Genomic DNA, 27,745 nt, shown 5'->3' on the forward strand with positions numbered 1-27,745 from the left:
GGAAGTGCGGGCCAATAAAACCAGTTGCCGGAACACTGTTGACATAAGAGACACCAGCACATCATGAAACGTAAAATAGCTATTTGATGTTCCCAAAGTTAATTTAAGGGATACAAATGGTTTCACCAAACACATCAGAATATTAACCAAATGACTAGAAACGGACTAGAATACAAGGTTTAATTACATCCTCACATTTTACAACATTCTGATGCAATAGAAATGTATTCACCTTGATTAACTGTAGAACTTGCTTCCACCAAATTATCTTATTAAAGGGAAACGGTCACTGGCCAGGATTTTTAATATTATGCTTATTTGTGTCTACATTTAATCTTTAACAAATTACACACCAAACGCACACTGATGAAGGACATGGAATGGGCCTGAAGATGTGCATACAGAAATCAGCAGGTGTGTTTAAAGGGAAACAATGTGGTAAAAATGAACTCCCCCCCCCATCTATAAAGGAATACTACAAGCACCATAACCACTACAATCTGCCACCTGACAGTAAGTAGCCACCCACGCTCCAAAAAAACAAACAAAAAAAACACAACTGTGTTTGAATACTTTGATAAGGAAAGTTAATCCTACACTCACAGACCCAGCTCAGTTCAACAGAAACTAGAATCTCTCATTACAAACAGGACACTGTTAAAGACAGGTGCACGGCACTATTGAGAATAATTCAGGCATATGAGATACATTAGATATCATTAATAAACAGGCTAGTGGAGTCAACGTAATAAGTTAAATGCAACTGATACAACTATGGCAAATAGCCAAGACAGACTGAGTGAACAAGATAATTTAAAGGAACACTAAGCACCATAAACACTACAGTTCGCTGTAGTATTTATGGTGCCATGATTGTAAGGACTCAGACCTTTTTCAAATGATCTGAAATCTTACCTGAAGTCAATTAGAAAAGTAGAACCAAAAACTCGTACCCCAAATTAAAGGAGGAGAGGTGTCCTATAGGATAAACCACTCTCTTCTCTATATGGAGCGAGTGTATATTTTGTAGCAACCCATTTGCAGTATTTGTTGATTAACTAAAATATAACCTTTAATAAATCATTTAAAATAAGTAGTGGAAAAAAAAAATTGTAAAACAAGTAGAAAAAATATATATATATATACACACAAAATCTAAAAAGGCTGTAGTCAACTAGCCTTTATTACTGTCAGGGCTTAAATAGCCTCAGTCTGTTTACAGCCACGGTGGTTACAACAAAAAAGTAAAAAAGTAGTGGTTGTTCAGGTTTGTAAAGATTGTCGGAGTTTGACTTAAACACCATCCACATGCCACAACAACTTGCCACCCTGGAGGCAAACAAACCCAAACAAATCCAGATTAGAGCCCCCTATAATTAGCTGAAAAAAATCCTCACTGCAGCTAGGACACAGTTTAGTAGTCTGTAAATAGCGTAACACTCAGGGGTAAGTAGTGACCAGGAAAAGCCTGATCAAAACCTCCACATCCCTAGTCTATAGCGGTAAGAGTAGTTAAGCTAAGTGTCCCTGCCAACGGTTACACAGAAACAGCTCACTGCTTCAGTTCAATTGTTCCAAGATTCGCTGGAGAGAGTAAAGGAAACATACTATCGGTCCCTATTTTTCAACTCCCTAAAGTTACGATAATTCTTAAACAGGCGTCCCTGCGCTAGAGAAACAACTGGAGAGTATTTCAAAGAAAACTTCTGTCCCTAGTTTTCAAGCTCCATCTCTAGCTAGTGTTAAACATAAATTAATCAGGCGTCCCGACGCGCGTTTCGCCAATACATTGGCTCGTCCAGGGGAACCGGGTTACTGCCTGGTGGTAGTTTAAATATCCCTCCCTCTCCTCCCATTGGTCGATTGTTAGCCAATACTGGGAGGGGAGGGGCTGGGAGTAAGTGAGTGTTGGTTTAACCCATCGAGATCGGGTACAGATTCGGCACTTCAACCGACATCATTAGAATTGCTGTACCCTATAGTGGTACAGTAATGATTATATCGTCTTTGGGTACTAGAGGCAGAGGTGTCCATAGGACAACAAGCATCCACCTTCAAACCAGATTTTCAATAAGAGGTTCACAATCAGTAATTATATACATGCTCCGTTTCTATATATACACATATGGCCAGACACTAAGAATGTAATGTCCTTGTACAACATACAGTCTGATGTTGATGTGCTGGCACTCAGTTAAAACGAAACGTTTTCTAGGTGTTTCTAGGAAGTAATGGTTCATCAAGCACCCCCACACCTTAGATGTGACTACATTCTCCTCGGGATCCAGTGAGGCACTCTGTGTCCCAGTATTCTCTTTTCTAATGTCTAGATCCTTTGATTAGTGGAATGTAGGGTTTATATGAGCATAAATATAAGATAAAGTTAGGGAAGAGAAAAAAATGTGAAGAGACATGTAAAAAGAAAAGAAATTTATGAGAAAAAAATGAAATCCTGTTTCTTATGTTGTAAGCCAGTGCTGTAAATCATGCTGTAGTTCCATTATCTGGAATTCTGTACAATCTCCAATAGGGATTAACCCCTCTCTGTAAGTGCCACGATGAATGTAGAGAAACCAAACTAGTAATGCTGTAGGAAAATGTACACTTCACATTTTCAACAACTACTAGTTAAAATATTCGAAAGGTGACGGAACAGACCCCTCTTTTTTATCTTCCCAGAGATTCCTAGGCATGAATAAACGGAGTAAAATTAAATTCTTCATTCAGTCCTCTAGGGTATAGGGTCTGAAAAGAATAGATCCAGCGAGACTCAGCCTTTAGCAAAGAAATATTAATGTCACCCTTTCGATGGTTAAGAGTCAGTTGTTGCAGTACCTGGAACTTCAAGACTTCAGGTTTAGACGCATGGTTGATCCTTACATGTTTTGAAATCGGAGTTTCAATATGTAGATTGGAGATAGAATTAATATGCTGTAAGATGCGTCTGCGTAGTTGCTGATAGGTTTTTCCTATATACTGTAGCCCACACTCACATGTTATTATATAGATAACATTGGTGGAACTACAGTTGATGAATGCATTGATAGTTATCTCTGTTGAAGTTCTTTTATTCCAGACAGACCTGGTTGGTGCAATAAATTTACAGGCTTTACAATGTCCGCATTTGAAAAGGCCTTTGGTTGTTAACCAGGTGGAGGTAAGAGGTGTAGTCGAGCCAGGTTTCAGGTGACTGTGTGTTAGTATGTCACCAAGATTGTTTGCTCGTCTACAAGTCATAGAGGGTTGTTTAGTGATGGTCTTTCTCAAACTGGTGTCATATTGTAGTAACGGCCAGTTCCTGCTTAAGACATGTTGTGCTGTGTTCCAATGTTTATCAAAAGTTCCTATGAATCTTGTCAGACTCGGGGTGTTGCTGAGTTCCCTAGGAGGTCTATGTAGGCTTTCAGATCTGTCTACATTAGTGGTTCTTTGGTAGGCTCTTTTGAGAATTCTGTTGGGATAGCCCAATGACTTAAATCTAGTTCTTAAATCTCTTGCTTCTTTTTCAAAATCCTCCTGGTTTGAACAGTTTCTCTTAGCCCTTAAATATTGGCCATATGGAATGTTGGCCTTTACATGGAAAGGGTGGTAGCTTTGCCAGTGCAGCAAACTGTTTGTTGCTGTGGGTTTCCTAAAAAGTGATGTGCTTACATCCCCATTTTCATGTATGTTTATGTTCAGATCTAAGAAGACCAGGTGTTTTTCGTCAATGACATGAGTGAGTTGGAGGTTAATATCATTGTGATTGAGTTCATCAACCAGCTGTTTGAATTGGGAGAAAGAACCTGTCCAAAAGATCAGAATATCATCTATGTAGCGAAACCATTTGTGTATAGATGGAAAGTAATTTGAGTTTGACACATTAAACACAATTGTCTCCTCCCACCATCCCAAAAATAGATTCGCATAGCTGGGTGCGCAAGACGAACCCATAGCCGTGCCCCTTGTCTGTAAATAATATTTTCCATTAAAGGTGAAATAGTTGTGTGTTAACACAAAACGGAGCAAAGTTAGAATAAAAGTTTGTTCTTGTTCGATAAAGGTTCCCGATTGTTCCAAAAAATAGGCTACTCCAGCTATACCATTCTCGTGTGGGATGTTGTTATATAATGCCACTACATCCAAGCTGGCTATAGATGTATAAGGGGGCACCGTCAGATTCTCTAGGGCCAGAAGAGTCTGTTTCGTATCGCGTATGTAGGATTTCAGTTTCTGTACCAGTGGTTTTAATATCTTGTCCAGGAATTTACTAGCTCGCTCAGTTAAGCTATGGTTCCCAGAAATAATTGGTCTCCCCGGAGGTTTGTGCATATCTTTGTGCACCTTGGGGAGACAGTAAAAGGTTGCTATGGTTATATTAGATTGTGCAACAATGTATTTGAATTCATTCTGGGTAATTATTTTGTCAGTTAAAGCTAACTGTGCCAGCTCTTGTAATTCCTTAAAGAAAACCTTCGTTGGGTCATCCTTAAGTAGCTGGTAAGCAGCTGTATCAGAAAGGTTTGCCATACACATGTCTACATATTGTCCCCTTTCCATGAGAACAATATTCCCCCCCTTGTCGGAGGATTTTATAACCATGTCATCTTGTTGTTTTAGCTCTTGTAGAGCCAACTTTTCTACATAGTTTAGATTAGACCTGGATGGTTCGTGTATACCTTGGTTCTCTAATTCATTGGTACAGATCTGGACAAACATGTCAATGCAGGGAAATTCTTTAAGGTTAGGGGTAAACCACGATAGTGGTTTCAAATCGGTCAATGATTCTCCAAGTGTCTGTTCAGAGGATAAATCTGTCAGGAGTTGGAAAATATCACTATCTTCAGGGGTCAGGCCTAATTCTTTAAGATTTTTCAGATTTCTCTTTTCATGGTAGGCATGTAGGGCCAGTTTACGTCCAAATAAGTTAACGTCTTTGGCCCAATTGAACATGTTATACGTAGGGGTTGGTATAAACGATAGTCCCTTAGACAGTAGGGTAAGATGCCTAGGTTTCAATTCAAAATTAGATAGATTTATAATTTTGTTTTCCATATGGGTCTCTATTGGTAGTTGGACTTGTGCATCTTGTACCCCCACTTCTTTCTGTCCCTTAGTCTTTCCCTTTGTGGTCGTGGCCAGTCCTGGTCTAAAAAAGTAGTAGACGTGGACTGGATAGGGGCAGAGGGACCTGAGGGGCCTTCACGTCCTGAGGGATAATCACCACCAGAGGGAGCTGAGCCATCTGAGAAAGAGATATTTCTATCAGAATTTCTCAGGATCCCTCTCGGTTGGGCCCCAGGGGCAGGTTGTCTCTGTCTAGATGTAAATCTTTTATTGAACCTTGGTCTATCCTCTGACTCCGACCATTCCGTTTCATCTGAGGAGGAGAACCCTTTATTTCCCATATTGTTATTCTTCAACCTCCGTTTGTTTTTATTTTTAAAGATATTTCCCTCTTGGAAGTCCCTATAGTCCCTCTGGAACTTGTAATGTTTCTTTTGTCTTATATTTTTTTTGAAATTCTCCAAATTTTTTTGTAATTTTACTTCCATAGTGGTGTAAGTGGGTTCCTTATCAAATATTTTTATTTTCTTGATTTCAATGTCCAAATCACCATTGGTCTTGTCTAAATTCTCTTGTTCTAACTTTATCAGAAATTGCATAATCTTAGCAGAACAGTCTAGCAGAATGGAATTCCACTCTGCAATCTGTTCTTCCGTTTTTACTTTGTCTGGCAATAAAATATCTGGCCTCAGACCTCTAGGTACCAGTTTCTGTTCAATATAGTGCCTTAGACTAGTAAGTTCCCAAAAACCTTTGAGTTGGGTTTGGTATAGTTTTTGAATAGAAAAAAATGCATGATTGATATCTGTTGGATCAAAGCTACTGTTCCCCAATGGGTTGTTAGAAAAAACATTAGCTACGTCTTCAGATCTTAAATCTGGATGGACAACTTGTCCTAAAAAGTCAGTCATATTGATATCAGTTTGCTATAGAGCCCAAACTATTCTTCCATTTTTATTTTTTTTTTCCACTACTTATTTTAAATGATTTATTAAAGGTTATATTTAGTTAATCAACAAATACTGCAAATGGGTTGCTACAAAATATACACTCGCTCCATATAGAGAAGAGAGAGTGGTTTATCCTATAGGACACCTCTCCTCCTTTAATTTGGGGTACGAGTTTTTGGTTCTACTTTTCTAATTTATTTCTCATAGGGGTTACCCCCCAATAATCACTAGCAACCTGACACTGTCTCTCTACCTGAGTCTCTTTTTTGCATTTCAGCTATCTTTGGGTTTCAATACCATTATTTAAGATAGGGAGACAATTGATACAACAGTAAGATCATTTTTTCCTTTTTTTTAAAATGGAAGAATAGTTTGGGCTCTATAGCAAACTGATATCAATATGACTGACTTTTTAGGACAAGTTGTCCATCCAGATTTAAGATCTGAAGACGTAGCTAATGTTTTTTCTAACAACCCATTGGGGAACAGTAGCTTTGATCCAACAGATATCAATCATGCATTTTTTTCTATTCAAAAACTATACCAAACCCAACTCAAAGGTTTTTGGGAACTTACTAGTCTAAGGCACTATATTGAACAGAAACTGGTACCTAGAGGTCTGAGGCCAGATATTTTATTGCCAGACAAAGTAAAAACGGAAGAACAGATTGCAGAGTGGAATTCCATTCTGCTAGACTGTTCTGCTAAGATTATGCAATTTCTGATAAAGTTAGAACAAGAGAATTTAGACAAGACCAATGGTGATTTGGACATTGAAATCAAGAAAATAAAAATATTTGATAAGGAACCCACTTACACCACTATGGAAGTAAAATTAAAAAAAAATTTGGAGAATTTAAAAAAAAAATATAAGACAAAAGAAACATTACAAGTTCCAGAGGGACTATAGGGACTTCCAAGAGGGAAATATCTTTAAAAATAAAAACAAACGGAGGTTGAAGAATAACAATATGGGAAATAAAGGGTTCTCCTCCTCAGATGAAACGGAATGGTCGGAGTCAGAGGATAGACCAAGGTTCAATAAAAGATTTACATCTAGACAGAGACAACCTGCCCCTGGGGCCCAACCGAGAGGGATCCTGAGAAATTCTGATAGAAATATCTCTTTCTCAGATGGCTCAGCTCCCTCTGGTGGTGATTATCCCTCAGGACGTGAAGGCCCCTCAGGTCCCTCTGCCCCTATCCAGTCCACGTCTACTACTTTTTTAGACCAGGACTGGCCACGACCACAAAGGGAAAGACTAAGGGACAGAAAGAAGTGGGGGTACAAGATGCACAAGTCCAACTACCAATAGAGACCCATATGGAAAACAAAATTATAAATCTATCTAATTTTGAATTGAAACCTAGGCATCTTACCCTACTGTCTAAGGGACTATCGTTTATACCAACCCCTACGTATAACATGTTCAATTGGGCCAAAGACGTTAACTTATTTGGACGTAAACTGGCCCTACATGCCTACCATGAAAAGAGAAATCTGAAAAATCTTAAAGAATTAGGCCTGACCCCTGAAGATAGTGATATTTTCCAACTCCTGACAGATTTATCCTCTGAACAGACACTTGGAGAATCATTGACCGATTTGAAACCACTATCGTGGTTTACCCCTAACCTTAAAGAATTTCCCTGCATTGACATGTTTGTCCAGATCTGTACCAATGAATTAGAGAACCAAGGTATACACGAACCATCCAGGTCTAATCTAAACTATGTAGAAAAGTTGGCTCTACAAGAGCTAAAACAACAAGATGACATGGTTATAAAATCCTCCGACAAGGGGGGGAATATTGTTCTCATGGAAAGGGGACAATATGTAGACATGTGTATGGCACACCTTTCTGATACAGCTGCTTACCAGCTACTTAAGGATGACCCAACGAAGGTTTTCTTTAAGGAATTACAAGAGCTGGCACAGTTAGCTTTAACTGACAAAATAATTACCCAGAATGAATTCAAATACATTGTTGCACAATCTAATATAACCATAGCAACCTTTTACTGTCTCCCCAAGGTGCACAAAGATATGCACAAACCTCCGGGGAGACCAATTATTTCTGGGAACCATAGCTTAACTGAGCGAGCTAGTAAATTCCTGGACAAGATATTAAAACCACTGGTACAGAAACTGAAATCCTACATACGCGATACGAAACAGACTCTTCTGGCCCTAGAGAATCTGACGGTGCCCCCTTATACATCTATAGCCAGCTTGGATGTAGTGGCATTATATAACAACATCCCACACGAGAATGGTATAGCTGGAGTAGCCTATTTTTTGGAACAATCGGGAACCTTTATCGAACAAGAACAAACTTTTATTCTAACTTTGCTCCGTTTTGTGTTAACACACAACTATTTCACCTTTAATGGAAAATATTATTTACAGACAAGGGGCACGGCTATGGGTTCGTCTTGCGCACCCAGCTATGCGAATCTATTTTTGGGATGGTGGGAGGAGACAATTGTGTTTAATGTGTCAAACTCAAATTACTTTCCATCTATACACAAATGGTTTCGCTACATAGATGATATTCTGATCTTTTGGACAGGTTCTTTCTCCCAATTCAAACAGCTGGTTGATGAACTCAATCACAATGATATTAACCTCCAACTCACTCATGTCATTGACGAAAAACACCTGGTCTTCTTAGATCTGAACATAAACATACATGAAAATGGGGATGTAAGCACATCACTTTTTAGGAAACCCACAGCAACAAACAGTTTGCTGCACTGGCAAAGCTACCACCCTTTCCATGTAAAGGCCAACATTCCATATGGCCAATATTTAAGGGCTAAGAGAAACTGTTCAAACCAGGAGGATTTTGAAAAAGAAGCGAGAGATTTAAGAACTAGATTTAAGTCATTGGGCTATCCCAACAGAATTCTCAAAAGAGCCTACCAAAGAACCACTAATGTAGACAGATCTGAAAGCCTACATAGACCTCCTAGGGAACTCAGCAACACCCCGAGTCTGACAAGATTCATAGGAACTTTTGATAAACATTGGAACACAGCACAACATGTCTTAAGCAGGAACTGGCCGTTACTACAATATGACACCAGTTTGAGAAAGACCATCACTAAACAACCCTCTATGACTTGTAGACGAGCAAACAATCTTGGTGACATACTAACACACAGTCACCTGAAACCTGGCTCGACTACACCTCTTACCTCCACCTGGTTAACAACCAAAGGCCTTTTCAAATGCGGACATTGTAAAGCCTGTAAATTTATTGCACCAACCAGGTCTGTCTGGAATAAAAGAACTTCAACAGAGATAACTATCAATGCATTCATCAACTGTAGTTCCACCAATGTTATCTATATAATAACATGTGAGTGTGGGCTACAGTATATAGGAAAAACCTATCAGCAACTACGCAGACGCATCTTACAGCATATTAATTTTATCTCCAATCTACATATTGAAACTCCGATTTCAAAACATGTAAGGATCAACCATGCGTCTAAACCTGAAGTCTTGAAGTTCCAGGTACTGCAACAACTGACTCTTAACCATCGAAAGGGTGACATTAATATTTCTTTGCTAAAGGCTGAGTCTCGCTGGATCTATTCTTTTCAGACCCTATACCCTAGAGGACTGAATGAAGAATTTAATTTTACTCCGTTTATTCATGCCTAGGAATCTCTGGGAAGATAAAAAAGAGGGGTCTGTTCCGTCACCTTTCGAATATTTTAACTAGTAGATGTTGAAAATGTGAAGTGTACATTTTCCTACAGCATTACTAGTTTGGTTTCTCTACATTCATCGTGGCACTTACAGAGAGGGGTTAATCCCTATTGGAGATTGTACAGAATTCCAGATAATGGAACTACAGCATGATTTACAGCACTGGCTTACAACATAAGAAACAGGATTTCATTTTTTTCTCATAAATTTCTTTTCTTTTTACATGTCTCTTCACATTTTTTTCTCTTCCCTAACTTTATCTTATATTTATGCTCATATAAACCCTACATTCCACTAATCAAAGGATCTAGACATTAGAAAAGAGAATACTGGGACACAGAGTGCCTCACTGGATCCCGAGGAGAATGTAGTCACATCTAAGGTGTGGGGGTGCTTGATGAACCATTACTTCCTAGAAACACCTAGAAAACGTTTCGTTTTAACTGAGTGCCAGCACATCAACATCAGACTGTATGTTGTACAAGGACATTACATTCTTAGTGTCTGGCCATATGTGTATATATAGAAACGGAGCATGTATATAATTACTGATTGTGAACCTCTTATTGAAAATCTGGTTTGAAGGTGGATGCTTGTTGTCCTATGGACACCTCTGCCTCTAGTACCCAAAGACGATATAATCATTACTGTACCACTATAGGGTACAGCAATTCTAATGATGTCGGTTGAAGTGCCGAATCTGTACCCGATCTCGATGGGTTAAACCAACACTCACTTACTCCCAGCCCCTCCCCTCCCAGTATTGGCTAACAATCGACCAATGGGAGGAGAGGGAGGGATATTTAAACTACCACCAGGCAGTAACCCGGTTCCCCTGGACGAGCCAATGTATTGGCGAAACGCGCGTCGGGACGCCTGATTAATTTATGTTTAACACTAGCTAGAGATGGAGCTTGAAAACTAGGGACAGATAGAAGTTTTCTTTGAAATACTCTCCAGTTGTTTCTCTAGCGCAGGGACGCCTGTTTAAGAATTATCGTAACTTTAGGGAGTTGAAAAATAGGGACCGATAGTATGTTTCCTTTACTCTCTCCAGCGAATCTTGGAACAATTGAACTGAAGCAGTGAGCTGTTTCTGTGTAACCGTTGGCAGGGACACTTAGCTTAACTACTCTTACCGCTATGGACTAGGGATGTGGAGGGTTTTGATCAGGCTTTTCCTGGTCACTACTTACCCCTGAGTGTAACGCTATTTACAGACTACTAAACTGTGTCCTAGCTGCAGTGAGGATTTTTTTCAGCTAATTATAGGGGGCTCTAATCTGGATTTGTTTGGGTTTGTTTGCCTCCAGGGTGGCAAGTTGTTGTGGCATGTGGATGGTGTTTAAGTCAAACTCCGACAATCTTTACAAACCTGAACAACCACTACTTTTTTACTTTTTTGTTGTAACCACCGTGGCTGTAAACAGACTGAGGCTATTTAAGCCCTGACAGTAATAAAGGCTAGTTGACTACAGCCTTTTTAGATTTTGTGTGTATATATATATATATTTTTTCTACTTGTTTTACAATTTTTTTTTTTCCACTACTTATTTTAAATGATTTATTAAAGGTTATATTTTAGTTAATCAACAAATACTGCAAATGGGTTGCTACAAAATATACACTCGCTCCATATAGAGAAGAGAGAGTGGTTTATCCTATAGGACACCTCTCCTCCTTTAATTTGGGGTACGAGTTTTTGGTTCTACTTTTCTAATTTATTTCTCATAGGGGTTACCCCCCAATAATCACTAGCAACCTGACACTGTCTCTCTACCTGAGTCTCTTTTTTGCATCTTACCTGAAGTCAGGACATTTCTCTCCGGCAAATGAGTTAGTCGGCTCCTTGCGGACCATTCACAAACAGTTTGACTGCTTACAATAGGTGAGAGCCTGAGTACTACAACCCCCACAGCTTGCAGTGGTTATTTTACTTGGAGTGCTCCTTTAATTTGCTTTGTCTACTCTGAAGTCCATGACAGGTTTCCCCATCATCTGTGAGGTATACACAGTGTATCTCAAATAACTGCACTATTTCATTAATTTCTGCTATTTGATTAATTTCTGTGTAGACTTCTCATCACTTCCTCTATTCCATCTGCCATCACGCAGAGAAAGAGTCAGGATAGCCATTTGCATGGTGCTCTCTCAGATGCATTGCACATTTGGTGTCTGGCATAAACATTAAATTTCAAAGGTTCAGAGACTTTTCACTGGTATAACAAATATTAAGTGTTTGTTAAATGTGGTATCCACAAACATCAATAACTCAGCAGCACATAACACATGAAGGTCAACTGAAGTACTCACATCTTTTAACTGCACCTGAAGAATGTCCACATTTGCATCTGCACCTTGATTTTTCATTTTCTTAGGAGAAAAACAAAAAAAAACAATTAAAATCACTACATAGATCTCCAAAATGTTTTAAACAGATAGTAAACAGATTGACAGTGCACGGCATTTACCTGTAAAGCAAAATAAATAAATAGAATAAGTCAATACACCAACACAGAATACAAAACAGCTCTATTTAGTCCTCATCTCAAGTACCCTCTAAAAATTACACAAAGCAATGAAGAGGTAGGGCGGGGGGTAATAGAAAGAAAAACAGAAATTTTTACTTACCGTAAATTCTTTTTTTCTTAATATGGTGGCAGTACCAGTGGGTTTTGCTCCTTCCTGTGGACAAGCATCTAACAAGCTTAATTAAATCAACAAAACCCCTCCCCCTTGCCCTATAAGAAGGGCTATCCGGCAAAACCAACCTCAGTAAGTAGCAAGAAAAATCCCAAATAGAACTCATGCGAATCAAGATAATGTAAAATAGAGGGAGGGAAGCTGTACTGCCACCATATTAAGAAAAAAAGAATTTACGGTAAGTAAAAATTTCTGTTTTTTCTGTCATATGGTGGCAGTACCAGTGGGATATAGCAAGATCCTTAACTAGGGCGGGTTCAATGTCACCGTAGGTCGCAACTTATACGCCTAAAAGGCAGTTTCAGAGGATGAGAACATCTCTAACCTGTAGAGCTTTATGAAAATGTGGAATGGAAGCCCAAGATGGTGCCTAACAGAAGGCCACTAGAAAAAAACAAGTGTTCTTACTGGCCCAGAGGCAGCCAATACTCCAAGCGTCCTGAGAGAAGCCGGAACTTGAAGACCACCGGGAGAAAATGGCCAACCAACATACTCGCCTGAGTCAAATGAAACAAAAGAGTTGCAGGAATCACTGTATCCTGACACCTTTTATGGGAGGCTAACAAACAGAGGACCAGAATAACTGAGCTCTTTAGTCCTAGGAAAAGAGACATCACAAAGCTCCTTCAAGCTACACTTAGTACCAACCTGTAGGGGAAAAAAAAAAATGTTTAGCGTGAAGAACCACCGTGACCATGAGCAATACTGAAAAATCATCTGGGGATGAAAAATGACTGAAGCTCTCTGAACATATTAGCCGATAAGATGGCCCCCAAGAAGGTGTCCTGGAGAAACAAAACTTGTAAGGGAAACCCTTTGACAGGATCGAACGGGTGTTACCTAAAAAAAATTTAACAAAATATATCAAAATTCAAGGACAAAAATACCAGGAAGGGAAAACAGAACTCTAGGAGGATGTCTGGACCTGGCAGATTACAAAAAACCTCAAGCTTAAAATCTGGATGTAAACTCTAAGAACAGCAGGATTCTCAGGCTTGAAGGCCTGGACCTCAAAGCAGAAAACGCCGAAGCCTGCCGAACAAGAAAAAAACAGAAGACATAAAGCAAGGGTTTTTAGACGAATGAAACACACCAGCAGGGGTGTTCCCAAAATCCCCCCAAAAAATTCCTAACCCTTATCAGAAAGTAGACCTTTAAACAGGATATATAGTTGCCAAGCAACATAGCCAAACAAATCTTCCCGCAGACCTAGATGATGAAAAAGAAACCTAGCCGTAGTCAGGCTATCAACCTGAAACTCTACAGAACCACTAGGGTAGATCCCTATACATCATGAGACCGATAGAGCTTCGAACGTTTGGGAATCAGAAACTTTATGCTCAGCATGGAATAAGAACCAGGATAAGGCTCCGATAGACCTAATTTTCTAAGACAACTAGAAAAAACGTAAGCGGAAGTAAGACACATTACAAAGAGAGTAATCCATCACCGAGGGACCTGTAGTGAAACAGGAAGTGACTTGGTCGTTGAAAAGTTTGTCAACAGAGCCCTGGCTGGAACAACAATTTTCCACTCCAGAGAGTCAAATTACACGGACATAAGGACCAAACGTCCTAATTTCAAATACCCTCTCTGAGCTAGACGGCTATGTCAATCCCTCTGAAAGGAACTACCGAAAAATCTACTAGATGAATTTGCACCTCAGCAAGATAACCGCATGCAGGAGAGAGAGAGAGAGAGAGCGCCTAACCGGTTCCTCCCTGCCGGTTGATGTACCAACCCTGTAGAAGAGTGCGCATGAAAATTTACAGCCTTCTGCCATATCTACGGAATGAAGAGATGAAGGGTGGCAATACACCTTACAACCCCTGGAATTTGCGGATTTTCCCTTAATCATTACCACGAAACATGAAGGGGATTAAAAAAGAGCATCTGTAGCGATACCCAGAAAACATTAGACGGAAGACAGACTTCCTGAAATGAACTCTATCTAATTTGAAAATTGGATCCGCTACTACCAACACCCCTTCTTCTATGATCGGGGAGAGAAAACAGTGGGATTTCTTTTTTAACATGTTACGAGATCTAGGGACTCTTATGAATAGGCAATAGAATATATGGATTGCTGGGGAAATGTCGGTCTCCCTCTGTATGCTCAGTCTGATCTGATCTCAGTCTGATCTCCAAAAATTAAAACAATCGCCTTAATATACACAACAGTACTTCTTTAGACAGTACCGAGGTTACACGCTAATCACCTGCTACAAGTAACGGAATTTATTAGACCACTGCAATTTCTGAAACGACTGGGGCAGAGGTTAATCCTGTTCTGCAGTGTGTTGATGAAAAAACACCTACATTGTGTGTGTTCGTTAACCGTCCAAATTGCCAGAGAAATCAGTAACCTATACTGAATCTTGTATGAACAGAAAGCATACCTACACAACCTATGCCATATACCGGGGTTACGCAACTCCTGTGGAGATGATATAGATATAGATATACGAGCTACTGTGAAGATGCCATCTCTATACCGGCTAATGAGCATACATCTCCTGGTAACTCATCCATAGAGAAACTAGTGAAGACATATACTGAGGCCCTGTCTTCCCAGTACCTCATACATAAGGCATATAGAGTATACCTATATCCCATAAACTAGTGAGGCTTTTTTTTTTTTTTTTTTTTTATATATAGAGTATATAAAAGGAAAAGAACCCCCCTAAAATAGCCTATAGCGGTTACTGAAGTTGAGACCACCCATCAACTCGACAGAGTATATAGTAGATGCATATACTAAGGCTGAGTCCTCAAGTAACTCCTAACAGAGCATGCACGGAGGTTGAGTTCTCATTCTTAACGAATACAGTGCATACAACTAATGAAGCGGAGGCCACACTTCAAACTCGGCATAGAGCATATAGTGGGTGTATCTACTAAGGTCGAGTGGATAACAAAACAATGCGACATAGAGCATCTAGTGGATACATCTAAAGAGGTTCTTGTCCTTATACAAGGACTTTATAGCGTGTACCCTTCTGAGGCCGAGTCATCTTAGACACACACACAGAGCATATAGTGGGTACATATACTGTGCACAGCAACTCGTCATAGTGCCCATAGTGAGTGCATACACTGCTCACAGAACTTGTCATAGAACATATAGTGGTAACCTATACTGTTCACAGCAACACAACAGTGCATATAGAGAGAATATATACTGCTCATAGTAACTCGTCATAGAACATATAGTGATTACATATACTGCACATAGTAACACGTCATAGTGCATATAGTGAGAATATATACTGCTCATAGTAACTCGTCATAGAACATATAGTGATTACATATACTGTTCACAGCAACACGTCATAGTGCATATAGCGAGAATATATACTGCACATAGTAACACGTCATAGTGCATATAGTGAGAATATATACTGCTCATAGTAACTCGTCATAGAACATATAGTGATTACATATACTGTTCACAGCAACACGTCGTAGTGCATATAGTGAGTATATATATACTGCTCATAGTAACTCGTCATAGAATATATAGTGATTACATATACTGTTCACAGCAACACGTCGTAGTGCATATAGTGAGTATATATATACTGCTCATAGTAACTCGTCATAGAACATATAGTGATTACATATACTGTACACAGCAACACGTCGTAGTGCATATATTGCATACATCTTCTGCACACAGCAAGTCGTCATGGTGCATATAGTGAGTACATATACTACTCAGAGCAATTCGTCATAGTGCATATAGCGAGTACATATACTGCTCACAGCAATTCATCATAGTGCATATAGTGAGTTTATATACTGCTCATAGTAACTCGTCATAGAACATATAGTGATTACATATACTGTTCACAGCAACACATCGTAGTGTATATATTGCATACATCTTCTGCACACAGCACTTCGTCATAGTGCATATACTGCTCACAGCAATTCGTCATAGTGCATATAGCGAGTACATATACTGCTCACAGCAATTCGTCATAGAGCATATAGAGAGTACCTATACTGCTCACAGCAATTCATCATAGTGCATAAAGTGGGTACATATACCGTCATCTTCGTCCTCTTCTTACCACGTGGCTTCACACTTTGCAAATGAAGTGTCTAAACTTTTACAGAGATCATTTTGAAGGAAAGATTAATTTACCTCACCTCAAAATGCCTCTGAACCGTGTGGGGGGTTGGTGACACGGCGTACCACTTCTGGCAAGCATCCATGCTGTCAGTGGGTACTGCACAGCTTCATCTATGCCGAGCATCAAACTTCGCGCCTTTTTTTTTTTTTTTTTTTTAAATAAAGTTTCGGCATGCGCATGCGCACCACCGGAAACTTTTGGTGGAACGCATCACCTCCCGGGCGTGCGTTCCACCGCTGTGCGCAGGTCATCAAGACCGCCTCCAGAAAGTATTCGCCGGAACCTTCTCGGCATAAGAGGCAATGTATCCATTTGCTCCGTAACCATAACGGAGGTAGCATGGTCTCTCAGCTAACCGCCCGGGCAGCTCTCGGACCGGAATCCCCCAGACCAGCAGCCTGTGTGTCTCACCCTCCAGATGCTGTGTCCTTCCCTCTCGGGACAAGAAAGGAAACTGAGGTTGGTTTTGCCGGATAGCCCTTCTTATAGGGCAAGGGGGAGGGGTTTTGTTGATTTAATTAAGCTTGTTAGATGCTTGTCCACAGGAAGGAGCAAAACCCACTGGTACTGCCACCATATGACAGAAAAATATAAGTTTACACGGGACACACTACAGCTTGATATTGTGAAATAAAATGTAATTGTTTCGATAATTTTAAATAAAAACCCGGCTTCTTGTGTGTCCTGTACAACCAGTAGAGAGGTCAGGCTGAACTTGCCACCCCATGCCCAATTTAGGAAGCCAGAACTTTTCAGCAGGTAATTCAACAAACACACAATGTCTGCAAGATTATAATTTGTATCTTCTATGAATCTATGTTAGGTCTACCGGTATATTAAAATGTTTAATATTCTTTAAGAAATTCTTCATTTGCAGAAGATAATACTTTGTATTAAAAAATCCTTTCATCTAGGCCAGTAATTTTGCTCCTAGGTTGTACTTTTTAACTGAAGAAACCGTTAATTTTAAAGGACCACTATAGGCAATGAAGTGGTCTGGGTGCCAGGTCACCCTAGGTTTAACCCTGCAGCTGAAAATATAGCAGTTTCAGAGAAACTATGTTTACACTGCGGGGTTATCCAGCCTCTAGAGGCCGTCTCCCTGACAGCCACTAGAGGCCACTTCCGTGATTTACACTGAGTAAATCGCACTTATTTGAGCCCAGCGTCAAATAAGATTCCCATAGGAAAGCACTGAGTAATGCTTTCCTATGGGTGGGTTTGAATGTGCGCGCCTCTGGCTGCGCATGCGCATGCGGCTCCACTCGAGAGCAGACGTCGGCAGGGGAGGAGATGTCAGGCGCTGGATTAAGGTAAGTGGCTGAAGGGGTTTTAACCCCTTTAGTGCCGATGGAGGGAGGACCCATTAAACCTATAGTGCCAGGAAAACGGTTTTGCTTTCCTGGCACTATAGGATCCCTTTAAATAAGAAAACCAGCTACACTTCTAAAACCAGCTACACCAAGACCAGATGTTAAAGCAGATAATACAGTTTTAGTATTTAAAGCAATACAATCTATCATTTCCAGATGGTCTTTAAAAACAAAGAAATGCTTCCCCCTAGTGGACATATGAAGCAATACACTACAAATACATTTGTGAAAAGAGAAATCACAAATGTCATGTTTCCCATTACTAAATAACAAGAGTACAAATACAGTGACAGACAATGTAAAGGAACATTATAGCTTTAGGAATACAAACATGTATTCCTAAAGCTATATAGTGTTCTAGTGCCTATTTAGATATCTGGGCCTGCCAAAATAATAAAAATTTAAAAAAAAAGTTTACTTAAACCACAATCACTGTATATGTTTAATACTAATAATATCATACAGTTTATTATGCTAAAGTGACAGATATGCATCTTTGCTGTTACGCAATGCACGACAAAAATAAAGATTTAAAAAAAAAAGTGTACTTAAAAGGGACTCTTCAGGCATCAAAACAACTTAATCTAAATGAAGTTGTCAAAGTGCTAGGAGGCACTTTTACCTCAAAGGGTTAAACCGTTCTTTAACAGTCTAACTACAAAGTTGCCTCCAGTGGCGATATCCACTCCCACAGGGTCATCCACCTTCTGAGTGCTGCCAGGCAGGGGTTTGGAAAGAAAACGCACCTTTTTCAAGCCAGTTTTGTGAATGGGGAGTTTATGACTGACATCATCAGCTGACGCTCTCAGCCAATCAGTAGCGCCCCTTCCAGAATGTGAAAAGCCTGAATCTGAAGCCCGATGCTGCCAGTGGGAGTACACATCACCTGGACAACTTTGTGGTTAAACCATTCAAGCCTGACACCCTAACAACTTACTTTTAGATGAAGTTATTTTGGTGCCTGGAGTGTCCCTCTAACTTGCTTCCAGCACAGAGACCCAGTCCTGATAGCCACTCACTCAACACTATGTTGTCTTCAAGTGATCTTTATGAGAAACTTCAGAGGAGGTTCAAGATCCTCATGCAATGCATGAGGATGTCGAACGTCACAGAACCGTGTCTGACTTTGTTGTAGGAGTGGAAGCACGTTCTAGTGGCTGTCAGGAAGACAATCACTAGAGGAGCATTTAGCCCCTGGAATGTAATCATTACCATATCTACAAAACAGCAATGGTTTATATTGCAGAACCAAATGACAGGTCCATGATTCACGTACCACTTTGTTGAGTGGTCTTGGTGTCTATAGTGGTCCTTTAAGAGCTACTTTTAATTTTCTCTTCATATTTCTCATTAATCGTACCTAAAGTTTATGAATCCTTTAAAATGAATCTCTGTGACTCCTAGGGCAATAGGCATAAAGGCTCAATTTTCTGAAGTTATGACTACAGATTTTAATGAAGAGGTTACAGTAAAACAAACCCTCACATTGGCCTGTCTACAACCTCCTCTTGTTTCCTTGTACTGTCTGTTAGAATATTAAACAACATTACACGCTTTTATAATAAAATATTTAGGAGTCTCATGTCATTTGAATCTCCTAATATAGAATTTTAAAAACCAAAACGGACTTTAGGATAGAATTTTAAAAACTCAAACTAAAAAAATAACAAAAAATATATATCCCTTTACCCCTGTGTGTCCCCCATTTTGGAAACACTATAAGTAGGATAGGCGATCATTGGTGACCAATGAGATCATCTTACCTGGGGATTTTGTTGAGAAGTTGTAATTGCAGGTGCCGGGTTCCTTAGACTTTGAGCAAGGTTTGCCATTGTTTTTGCATCTGTTTCAGCAGTTGAAACTTGATCATTAAGTTTAGATTTCAGTGCATGCTTCAAGTTTTCTATCTCTTGATATTGTTTGGTAATCTCTTGGGCATTTTTCACTTTCAAGGTTTCCAGCTCAAGGATTTTCTGTAAAAAAAAAATAAAAATAAAATAAACCAGTACTTTAGAGTGACACCAAATCAGTTTAGCAATGATAAATGAAAGTTAAAGATGCGATATAAGTATTATAACCACCACAGATTAGATTTTAGGTGTTTTGGTGCAGAGTGTCTTGGGTGTTAAATTAGAAAGAAAAGAAAAAAAAAAAAAGATAGAGGGCACAACCAGTCCCTATGCTATATATTCCCACAGAAAGGAAAACAAAATCATTTGACCTGAATTTAGAGAAAGAATCTAGAATACTGTATTTTTAATTCTTTAAAGGAACAATCCAAGCAGCAAAACCGGTACTGCCTGTAAAATATATAATTATACCAGAAATATTGAGGAGCCAACCAAGCATAATCTGTCAAACCTTTTTAGTCCAGTTTAACACTTACAGGGACAATGTAGGCACCCAGACCATTTCAGCTCATTGAGCAATTGTGCAATGTCCCATAACCCTACAGTGCTAATCATTGCAGTTTCTGAGAAACTGCAATAATTACCTCTGAGGGTTAACTCTACCTCTAGTGGCTGTCTACCAGACAGCCACTAGAGGGACTTCAGGAATTGAAACAGTCCTTTGGTCCGTTATCTGACGATAGACGTCCTCACGCTCTACATGAGGACCTCCAGTGTCAGATTTTTTTCCCCATAGGAAAGCATTGAATAATGCTTTCCTATGGGGAAATCCTAATGCGAGCACGGCCATTGCCGCGCATTAGGTCTCCCCCCATCAGCTGGGGAGGAGCGTGGGTGGAGCCTGAACAAGCGCCGAGGGACGTTGGCGCTGGATTCAGGTAAGTGACTGAAGGGGCTTTAACCCCTTCAGCGCCGCGGGAGGGTGGGTGGCACTGCAGGAGCCTATAGTGCCAGGAAAATGGGTTTGTTTTTCTGGCACTATAGAATCTCTTTAATTGGATCATGTGCCCATGCAGCACCCAGTCTCCTCCAGGACGAGAAGTCGGATACCAATCTGGAGGCTCATTCATTGGGTCAGAGCATGGACCAAGTGTTCTCAGCCAATAAATGAGTTGAATTCATTCCTGTAGGAACAAAACAGACATCCATTTTCCCCGGCTCCGAGAAGCAATGATGCAAGCACCTGATTGGACCCGAGTAAGTGACAAACTGTGTAAAGACCATGTTAGATATATTGCAGGAAAGAAACCCGAAAATGAAGGCCGTTTTCCAACTATGAAATTGGACGACAATGCGAGCTATTTGGTTCAACTGTTTCCATTTTAATGCAGCACCTGTGCCATCTCACTGCTACATATAAAAAAGTGATACCTCCAACAGCTTTTTCTTTTCCACATCTGACATTTTTCCCTTTGATTTGGACATTTCATCGAGTGTCTTTTTCAAGGCTGCATTTTCTTTCTTGAGCTTTTCCATTTCAGGGTCTGGTTTTGTTGGACCAGTCTTAATTCCCAACTTATTACTCAATATTTTTGTATTCATTTTTACAATGGGTAGTACGAAAACCTTAAAAAGATAAGAATTACAAGTGTTAAGATGATTTTCAACTTATTTAACGCTAGCATATAATTAAAATAAAATAAAGGGCAAGTTCTCTCAAAATCCATACCTTATTTTAAAAGGAATTGACCTTCCCCAGCCTTCTTTAAATGTATACGGAATCATATGCAATAGGTTTATTGTGTAGAGGTGGTTACTGTACAGCATTATTAAAAAGAGAAGTTGACAGTTAAAGAAACACTCCAATTACTATAACCACTACAGGCAAGGAGTGCCCTGGCGCCATCTCGTTGTAATTTGTCAAAATATTTTAAATTATTTTGACAACTTACATGGGACCTGTGTACGTATATCCATCCTGCTTCCTGGTTCTCTTGCAGGACCATGTTCATGGTCTGAGAGTATCAGGAGAGTGGTCTCTGCCAGTGAGAGCGGCCCTGTACCGGCATTATGCTTCTCTAACAGGAGACAACAGGATGTGGCACAAGAGCCTGGTACACTCAGGTAAGGTGCCAGACCGTTCTAAAATGGAACAAAAAATGCTCTTGCCAGGCAATTCATGTGCAGTAGTTCCTGTGACAGAAAGTAGAAAAACACCTACAAGGGATTCCCCAGATGCAGCCTGTCACACAAGTGTCAGAATAGAGATCTAAACCAAGGAGAGGTTTCATTCCATTCATTATATTTCAAGGAAATGCATAATTTAAGAAATGTGTATTCTGTCATAACAGGCATACTTTCATTGCGTGATTCTCAGCCCTGGCCTCATAGTTTAGTCAAGAGAAACATCATACAAGGAAGTATAACCAATTAGAGTTTCTATCACTGGTAATCAAATACAAAAAAAAAAAAAAAGTGTTATTCAATAAAGTGTAAATTGCAGGGAATTCACAGTGAAGTCAAAGTGACTTTAAAATTTTCATCAGTAAAAACAAAGGAATGGGGGCACATGCATTTTGCAGTAATGGTGCAGCTGTAGTGACCACAATTTATACACAATTCAGTTTAAGGAAAAGCACACACAGAAATACATTTTACAAGGCTACTTAAAAATCACCTCTCTCAGCAAATATGGGGATTTAATTTCACCATATTATGTTAAGCCCACCACTACTACACAGTAAGCCAATATCGGTGGGTCCTACGCTACTTCCAGCGTGGAAAACAAATCAAACAGTGCTAAATAAGCAAAAATGTATTCTAAGAATCTGTTGTAAGAGCATTGTGAATAAATATATTTTTTTTTCTTAAAAAAAAAAAGGGGGGGGGGGCGGGACCTAACTGCAGAGCAGTGAGGATGCTAGCCTTAACAGCTCCTGCCAAGTAACGAGAAAAAAACTATATTTTGCCTACAAAACGGCAGAAAACTGAAACTAGACGGCCACCAAGCCACTGATGACATCGAGGGGAACAAAATGATACCTTACAAGAGTCATTACAAGCGAAGCACACCCGAAGTGTCTATGAGGCCTACAAGCATGGCGAGAACGGGAAAGGCAGTAGCTCTCCTTTCGCCAAGACAAGAAGCGATTGTAACCCTGAGCCCGTGTCCCCCCCCTCTGGACCGGTGGGGGATATCCCGGTCTACCTACAAGCACTCCCCGAGCACAACAGGGAGACCCCAGCCTCGACACAAGGCCTGGAACTGCTAACCAGAGAAACTCCCAAAATGGCGGATGCTTCCATCACCTCCGACCCACAAGACGCATGGCTCGAAACGGAGCGCCGGCTGAATCTAATCTTCACCGCCTTTTGGGCGCGATGGGAGGCCCGCATACAACCACCAGCACCCGCACCCGTCGACATACCACGGGTTCCGACACAGGCGACCAAACGGAGAGAGGCAGAAACCCTTCCTCCCCTTAACCACACGTCTACAGGTAGCCAGCACAAGCAAGGGGTCTTCAGGGGGTCATGCCGATGGAGCCCGGTGGAAAGCAGAGGCAGATCAAAGCCAGCCCGGTGGAAAGGTCGGAGGAAGTGCACAGCACCACAACGGTTGCAGACGACCCAAGACTCGATCAACCCACGGCCCACAAGATACAGGGAGACATATCCCCAAGCAGGGATGCCAATCCCGAGTTCTCACCACCCAACGACTCAGACGACAGCGGGTAGGAGAAGCCAGAGAGCCTGCACAGACTGTGGGGAGCGGATTGTCTTTGCACAAAGCCACTTTGGGGGACGATGGCCTTCCAGCAGCCGGCGTAGGCTAAGTGACTATCGAGACTTTTAAGCTAACTGCCCTATTCTTTTCCCACGGTTTACCTTTCTTTAAGTTAAAAGTGTTCTCTGCTAAGCTTATAATTTATAGGCCGCCTCATACACAATGCCTCGAATGGTTAAACACTACACATAAGCTGAGAAAAATTAGGGCGGGCGAACTGCACGCAATGTGCAGTATCACTCTATAGACATCACTACCCTGATATAATACCCTGACAAGCTGCTAAGGAGCTTTTTGTTACACACTCACTCACTAAACATGTATACATGCAATTTAATGTTACTCGCAGGTCACTAGCTCACTTCAGGTTATCGGTCCAAGCCAAGCAGATTATAACTGATGAGACAGAACATGTTACTTTGCAGACAAACAAAAATTACTCAACCTCATTAGCATAAACAAATGCTAAACTAACGACTTGCATAGTATAAATTACATGCGTAAAATTTCACATACGTAAACTTCATAAATAGACAGGAAAGCTCACACGTTATGTCCATTCACTGTCTACTTTTTCGTTCCACAAAATTAAAAAAATTGTGCCGTACATCATATGCCATTTGTTGATTGTTATGCCTGTTACTGCTTACGAATGCTATCGTGGCTGAGTAAGCTTATTGTTATACCATGCACAACCGAAAAATAAAGAATTTAAAAAAAAAAAAAAAAAAAAAAAAATCACACCTGAACGAAACGGCAAATAATAAAATACGCTAAAATACACCTTTACCCCAAAACCGCTTTAGATTTCGAATTTGAGGTGGCTTTGGATATTTATGTCCCTTTTATTATAATTTAAAGCCTGGGTTGGGTGGCCTTTCCTAAAACATATCCATTTCCTCATTAGAAAATAAACTATTGTGAGTAACAGTGGTTCCTATAACTCTCAGTATGTTTATACAGAGGGAGATAATATACACTATTGTGAGTAACAGTGGTTCCTATAACTCTCAGTATGTTTATACAGAGGGGGATAATATACACTATTGTGAGTAACAGTGGTTCCTATAACTCTCAGTATGTTTATACAGAGGAGGATAATATACACTATTGTGGGTAACAGTGGTTCCTATAACTCTCAGTATGTTTATACAGAGGGGGATAATATACACTATTGTGAGTAACAGTGGTTCCTATAACTCTCAGTATGTTTATACGGGGGGGATAATATACACTATTGTGAGTAACAGTGGTTCCTATAACTCTCAGTATGTTTATACAGAGGGGGATAATATACACTATTGTGAGTAACAGTGGTTCCTATAACTCTCAGTATGTTTATACAGAGGAGGATAATATACACTATTGTGAGTAACAGTGGTTCCTATAACTCTCAGTATGTTATACGGGGGGGGGGGGATAATATACACTATTGTGAGTAACAGTGGTTCCTATAACTCTCAGTATGTTTATACAGAGGGGGATAATATACACTATTGTGAGTAACAGTGGTTCCTATAACTCTCAGTATGTTTATACAGAGGGAGATAATATACACTAGTGTGGGTAACAGTGGTTCCTATAACTCTCAGTATGTTTATACAGAGGGGGATAATATACACTATTGTGAGTAACAGTGGTTCCTATAACTCAGTATGTTTATACAGAGGAGGATAATATACACTATTGTGAGTAACAGTGGTTCCTATAACTCTCAGTATGTTTATACAGAGGGGAATAATATACACTATTGTGAGTAACAGTGGTTCCCTCTCAGTATGTTTATACAGAGGGGGATAATATACACTATTGTGAGTAACAGTGGTTCCTATAACTCTCAGTATGTTTATACAGAGGGGGATAATATACACTATTGTGGGTAACAGTGGTTCCCTCTCAGTATGTTAATACAGAGGGAGATAATATACACTATTGTGAGTAACAGAGGGTTCCCTCTCAGTATGTTTATACAGAGGGGGATAATATACACTATTGTGAGTAACAGTGGTTCCTATAACTCTCAGTATGTTTATACAGAGGGGGATAATATACACTATTGTGAGTAATAGTGGTTCCTATAACTCTCAGTATGTTTATACAGAGGAGGATAATATACACTATTGTGAGTAACAGTGGTTCCTATAACTCTCAGTATGTTTATACAGAGGAGGATAATATACACTATTGTGAGTAACTGTGGTTCCCTCTCAGTATGTTTATACAGAGGGAGATATACACACACTATTGTGAGTAACAGTGGTTCCCTCTCAGTATGTTTATACAGAGGGGGATAATATACACTATTGTGAGTAACAGTGGTTCCTATAACTCTCAGTATGTTTAGACAGAGGGAGATAATATACACTATTGTGAGTAACAGTGGTTCCCTCGCAGTATGTTTATACAGAGGGAGATATACACACACTATTGTGAGTAACAGTGGTTCCCTCTCAGTATGTTTATACAGAGGGGGATAATATACACTATTGAGAGTAACAGTGGTTCCCTCTCAGTATGTTTATACAGAGGGGGATAATATACACTATTGTGAGTAACAGTGGTTCCCTCTCAGTATGTTTATACAGAGGGGGATAATATACACTATTGAGAGTAACAGTGGTTCCCTCTCAGTATGTTTATACAGAGGGGGATAATATACACTATTGTGAGTAACAGTGGTTCCCTCTCAGTATGTTTATACAGAGGGGGATAATATACACTATTGAGAGTAACAGTGGTTCCCTCTCAGTATGTTTATACAGAGGGGATAATATACACTATTGAGAGTAACAGTGGTTCCCTCTCAGTATGTTTATACAGAGGGGGATAATATACACTATTGAGAGTAACAGTGGTTCCCTCTCAGTATGTTTATACAGAGGGGATAATATACACTATTGAGAGTAACAGTGGTTCCCTCTCAGTATGTTTATACAGAGGGGATAATATACACTATTGTGGGTAACAGTGGTTCCTATAACTCTCTCAGTATGTTTATACAGAGGGGGATAATATACACTATTGTGGGTAACAGTGGTTCCCTCTCAGTATGTTTATACAGAGGGGGATAATATACACTATTGTGGGTAACAGTGGTTCCTATAACTCTCAGTATGTTTATACAGAGGGAGATAATATAAAGGGGGTCGGGGGGGGGGGGGTAGGATAATATAAAGGGGGTCAGTTGAGAAGCTGGGAGTTTACAGCCCGGTGGATTAACGAGTAAAGCCCATAGAGAGACAGTCAGAAACCACCTGCCAAACACACAGCCAACAACCCGCATGGGTCTAAGCAGCTACTGGGGACTCCATGTCCCATGATGCAGCTCACCGAGGCAGTGGATCAGGGAAGGTTCTCCTTTCCAGCAGTGACTGTTATGCTCCTCCAGCCGCTGCCATGACAGCTGCCCACATCCTTCAGCACAGCGCAGTCACTTCCGGAAAGTTTGAAAACCGCGCCGCACGCACGTACCCACGCTCGCTGTGCGTCACCGAGTAACAAACACCAGAGACAACCGCAAGGAGTGTAGAAATGTGTCGCCAGTGCCCTAGTCGAACTTGGTTTATTACTCCTGTATAATAGGTTCCTCTGTGTGAGCAATGTTTTTTTTTTAAAAAAAAATTAATAATAATAATACATTTTAAAAAATAAACACACTCTCTCTCTCTCTCTCTAAATGGGAATTGCAAAATAGAGATAGCTAACTTATTTTCAGGGGTAGCTCTAGGTACAATTTATTGGGGGGCACTTAAAATACCACAGTCAAAACTGGGGGGCTCTAACAATTTCCACTGGAGGGTGCGGTGACGTACTGAAATTGGGGCTGTCTGAGGATAGCATTCTGTGCATCTTGGCCGCAGACAACCAGTAGGCACAAAATTCACGTACATTTTTTTTTAATTTAAATTTGGTAAAATATTTTTCATAGAGAACGCATTTGGTGGGTTCGATCCTTTCAAATCAGGAAGACACGTGACATCTCGTGGAAAACGGAGAAACTATATCAATGAACTGGGTAACCCGCAATTTCCATGTGGAGCACCTAGGGGGTATAATGTCATCCATCCCACGATTTCCACGGGCACGCACTTATTTATGTTTCTTTGCATTGCTATCCTGCGATTTTCCAGTTCACGCTTCCCTTCTGGTGCGGCTAGAGAGAAACGGGAAAATGGC

The 27,745-nt window shown here is 40.2% G+C and overlaps 1 protein-coding gene across 1 annotated transcript in view; it reads right to left on the minus strand.

Moving 5' to 3' along the window:
- Positions 1 to 26,999, minus strand: part of CEP55 (centrosomal protein 55) — a 37,278-nt gene extending 10,279 nt beyond the window's left edge. The window contains exons 1-4 of the mRNA XM_063435240.1: positions 26,900 to 26,999; positions 21,214 to 21,408; positions 19,696 to 19,905; positions 12,031 to 12,090 (exon numbers count right to left, since the gene is read on the minus strand). Of these exons, the coding sequence (XP_063291310.1) occupies positions 12,031 to 12,090; positions 19,696 to 19,905; positions 21,214 to 21,384 (441 nt within the window). The 5' untranslated portion in view covers positions 21,385 to 21,408; positions 26,900 to 26,999. The remainder of the gene's footprint in view (positions 1 to 12,030; positions 12,091 to 19,695; positions 19,906 to 21,213; positions 21,409 to 26,899) is intronic.
- Positions 27,000 to 27,745: the final 746 nt, after the last annotated feature.

This window comes from Pelobates fuscus, chromosome 10 (genome assembly GCF_036172605.1).
Source record: "Pelobates fuscus isolate aPelFus1 chromosome 10, aPelFus1.pri, whole genome shotgun sequence".
Taxonomy (NCBI): Eukaryota; Metazoa; Chordata; class Amphibia; order Anura; family Pelobatidae; genus Pelobates; species Pelobates fuscus.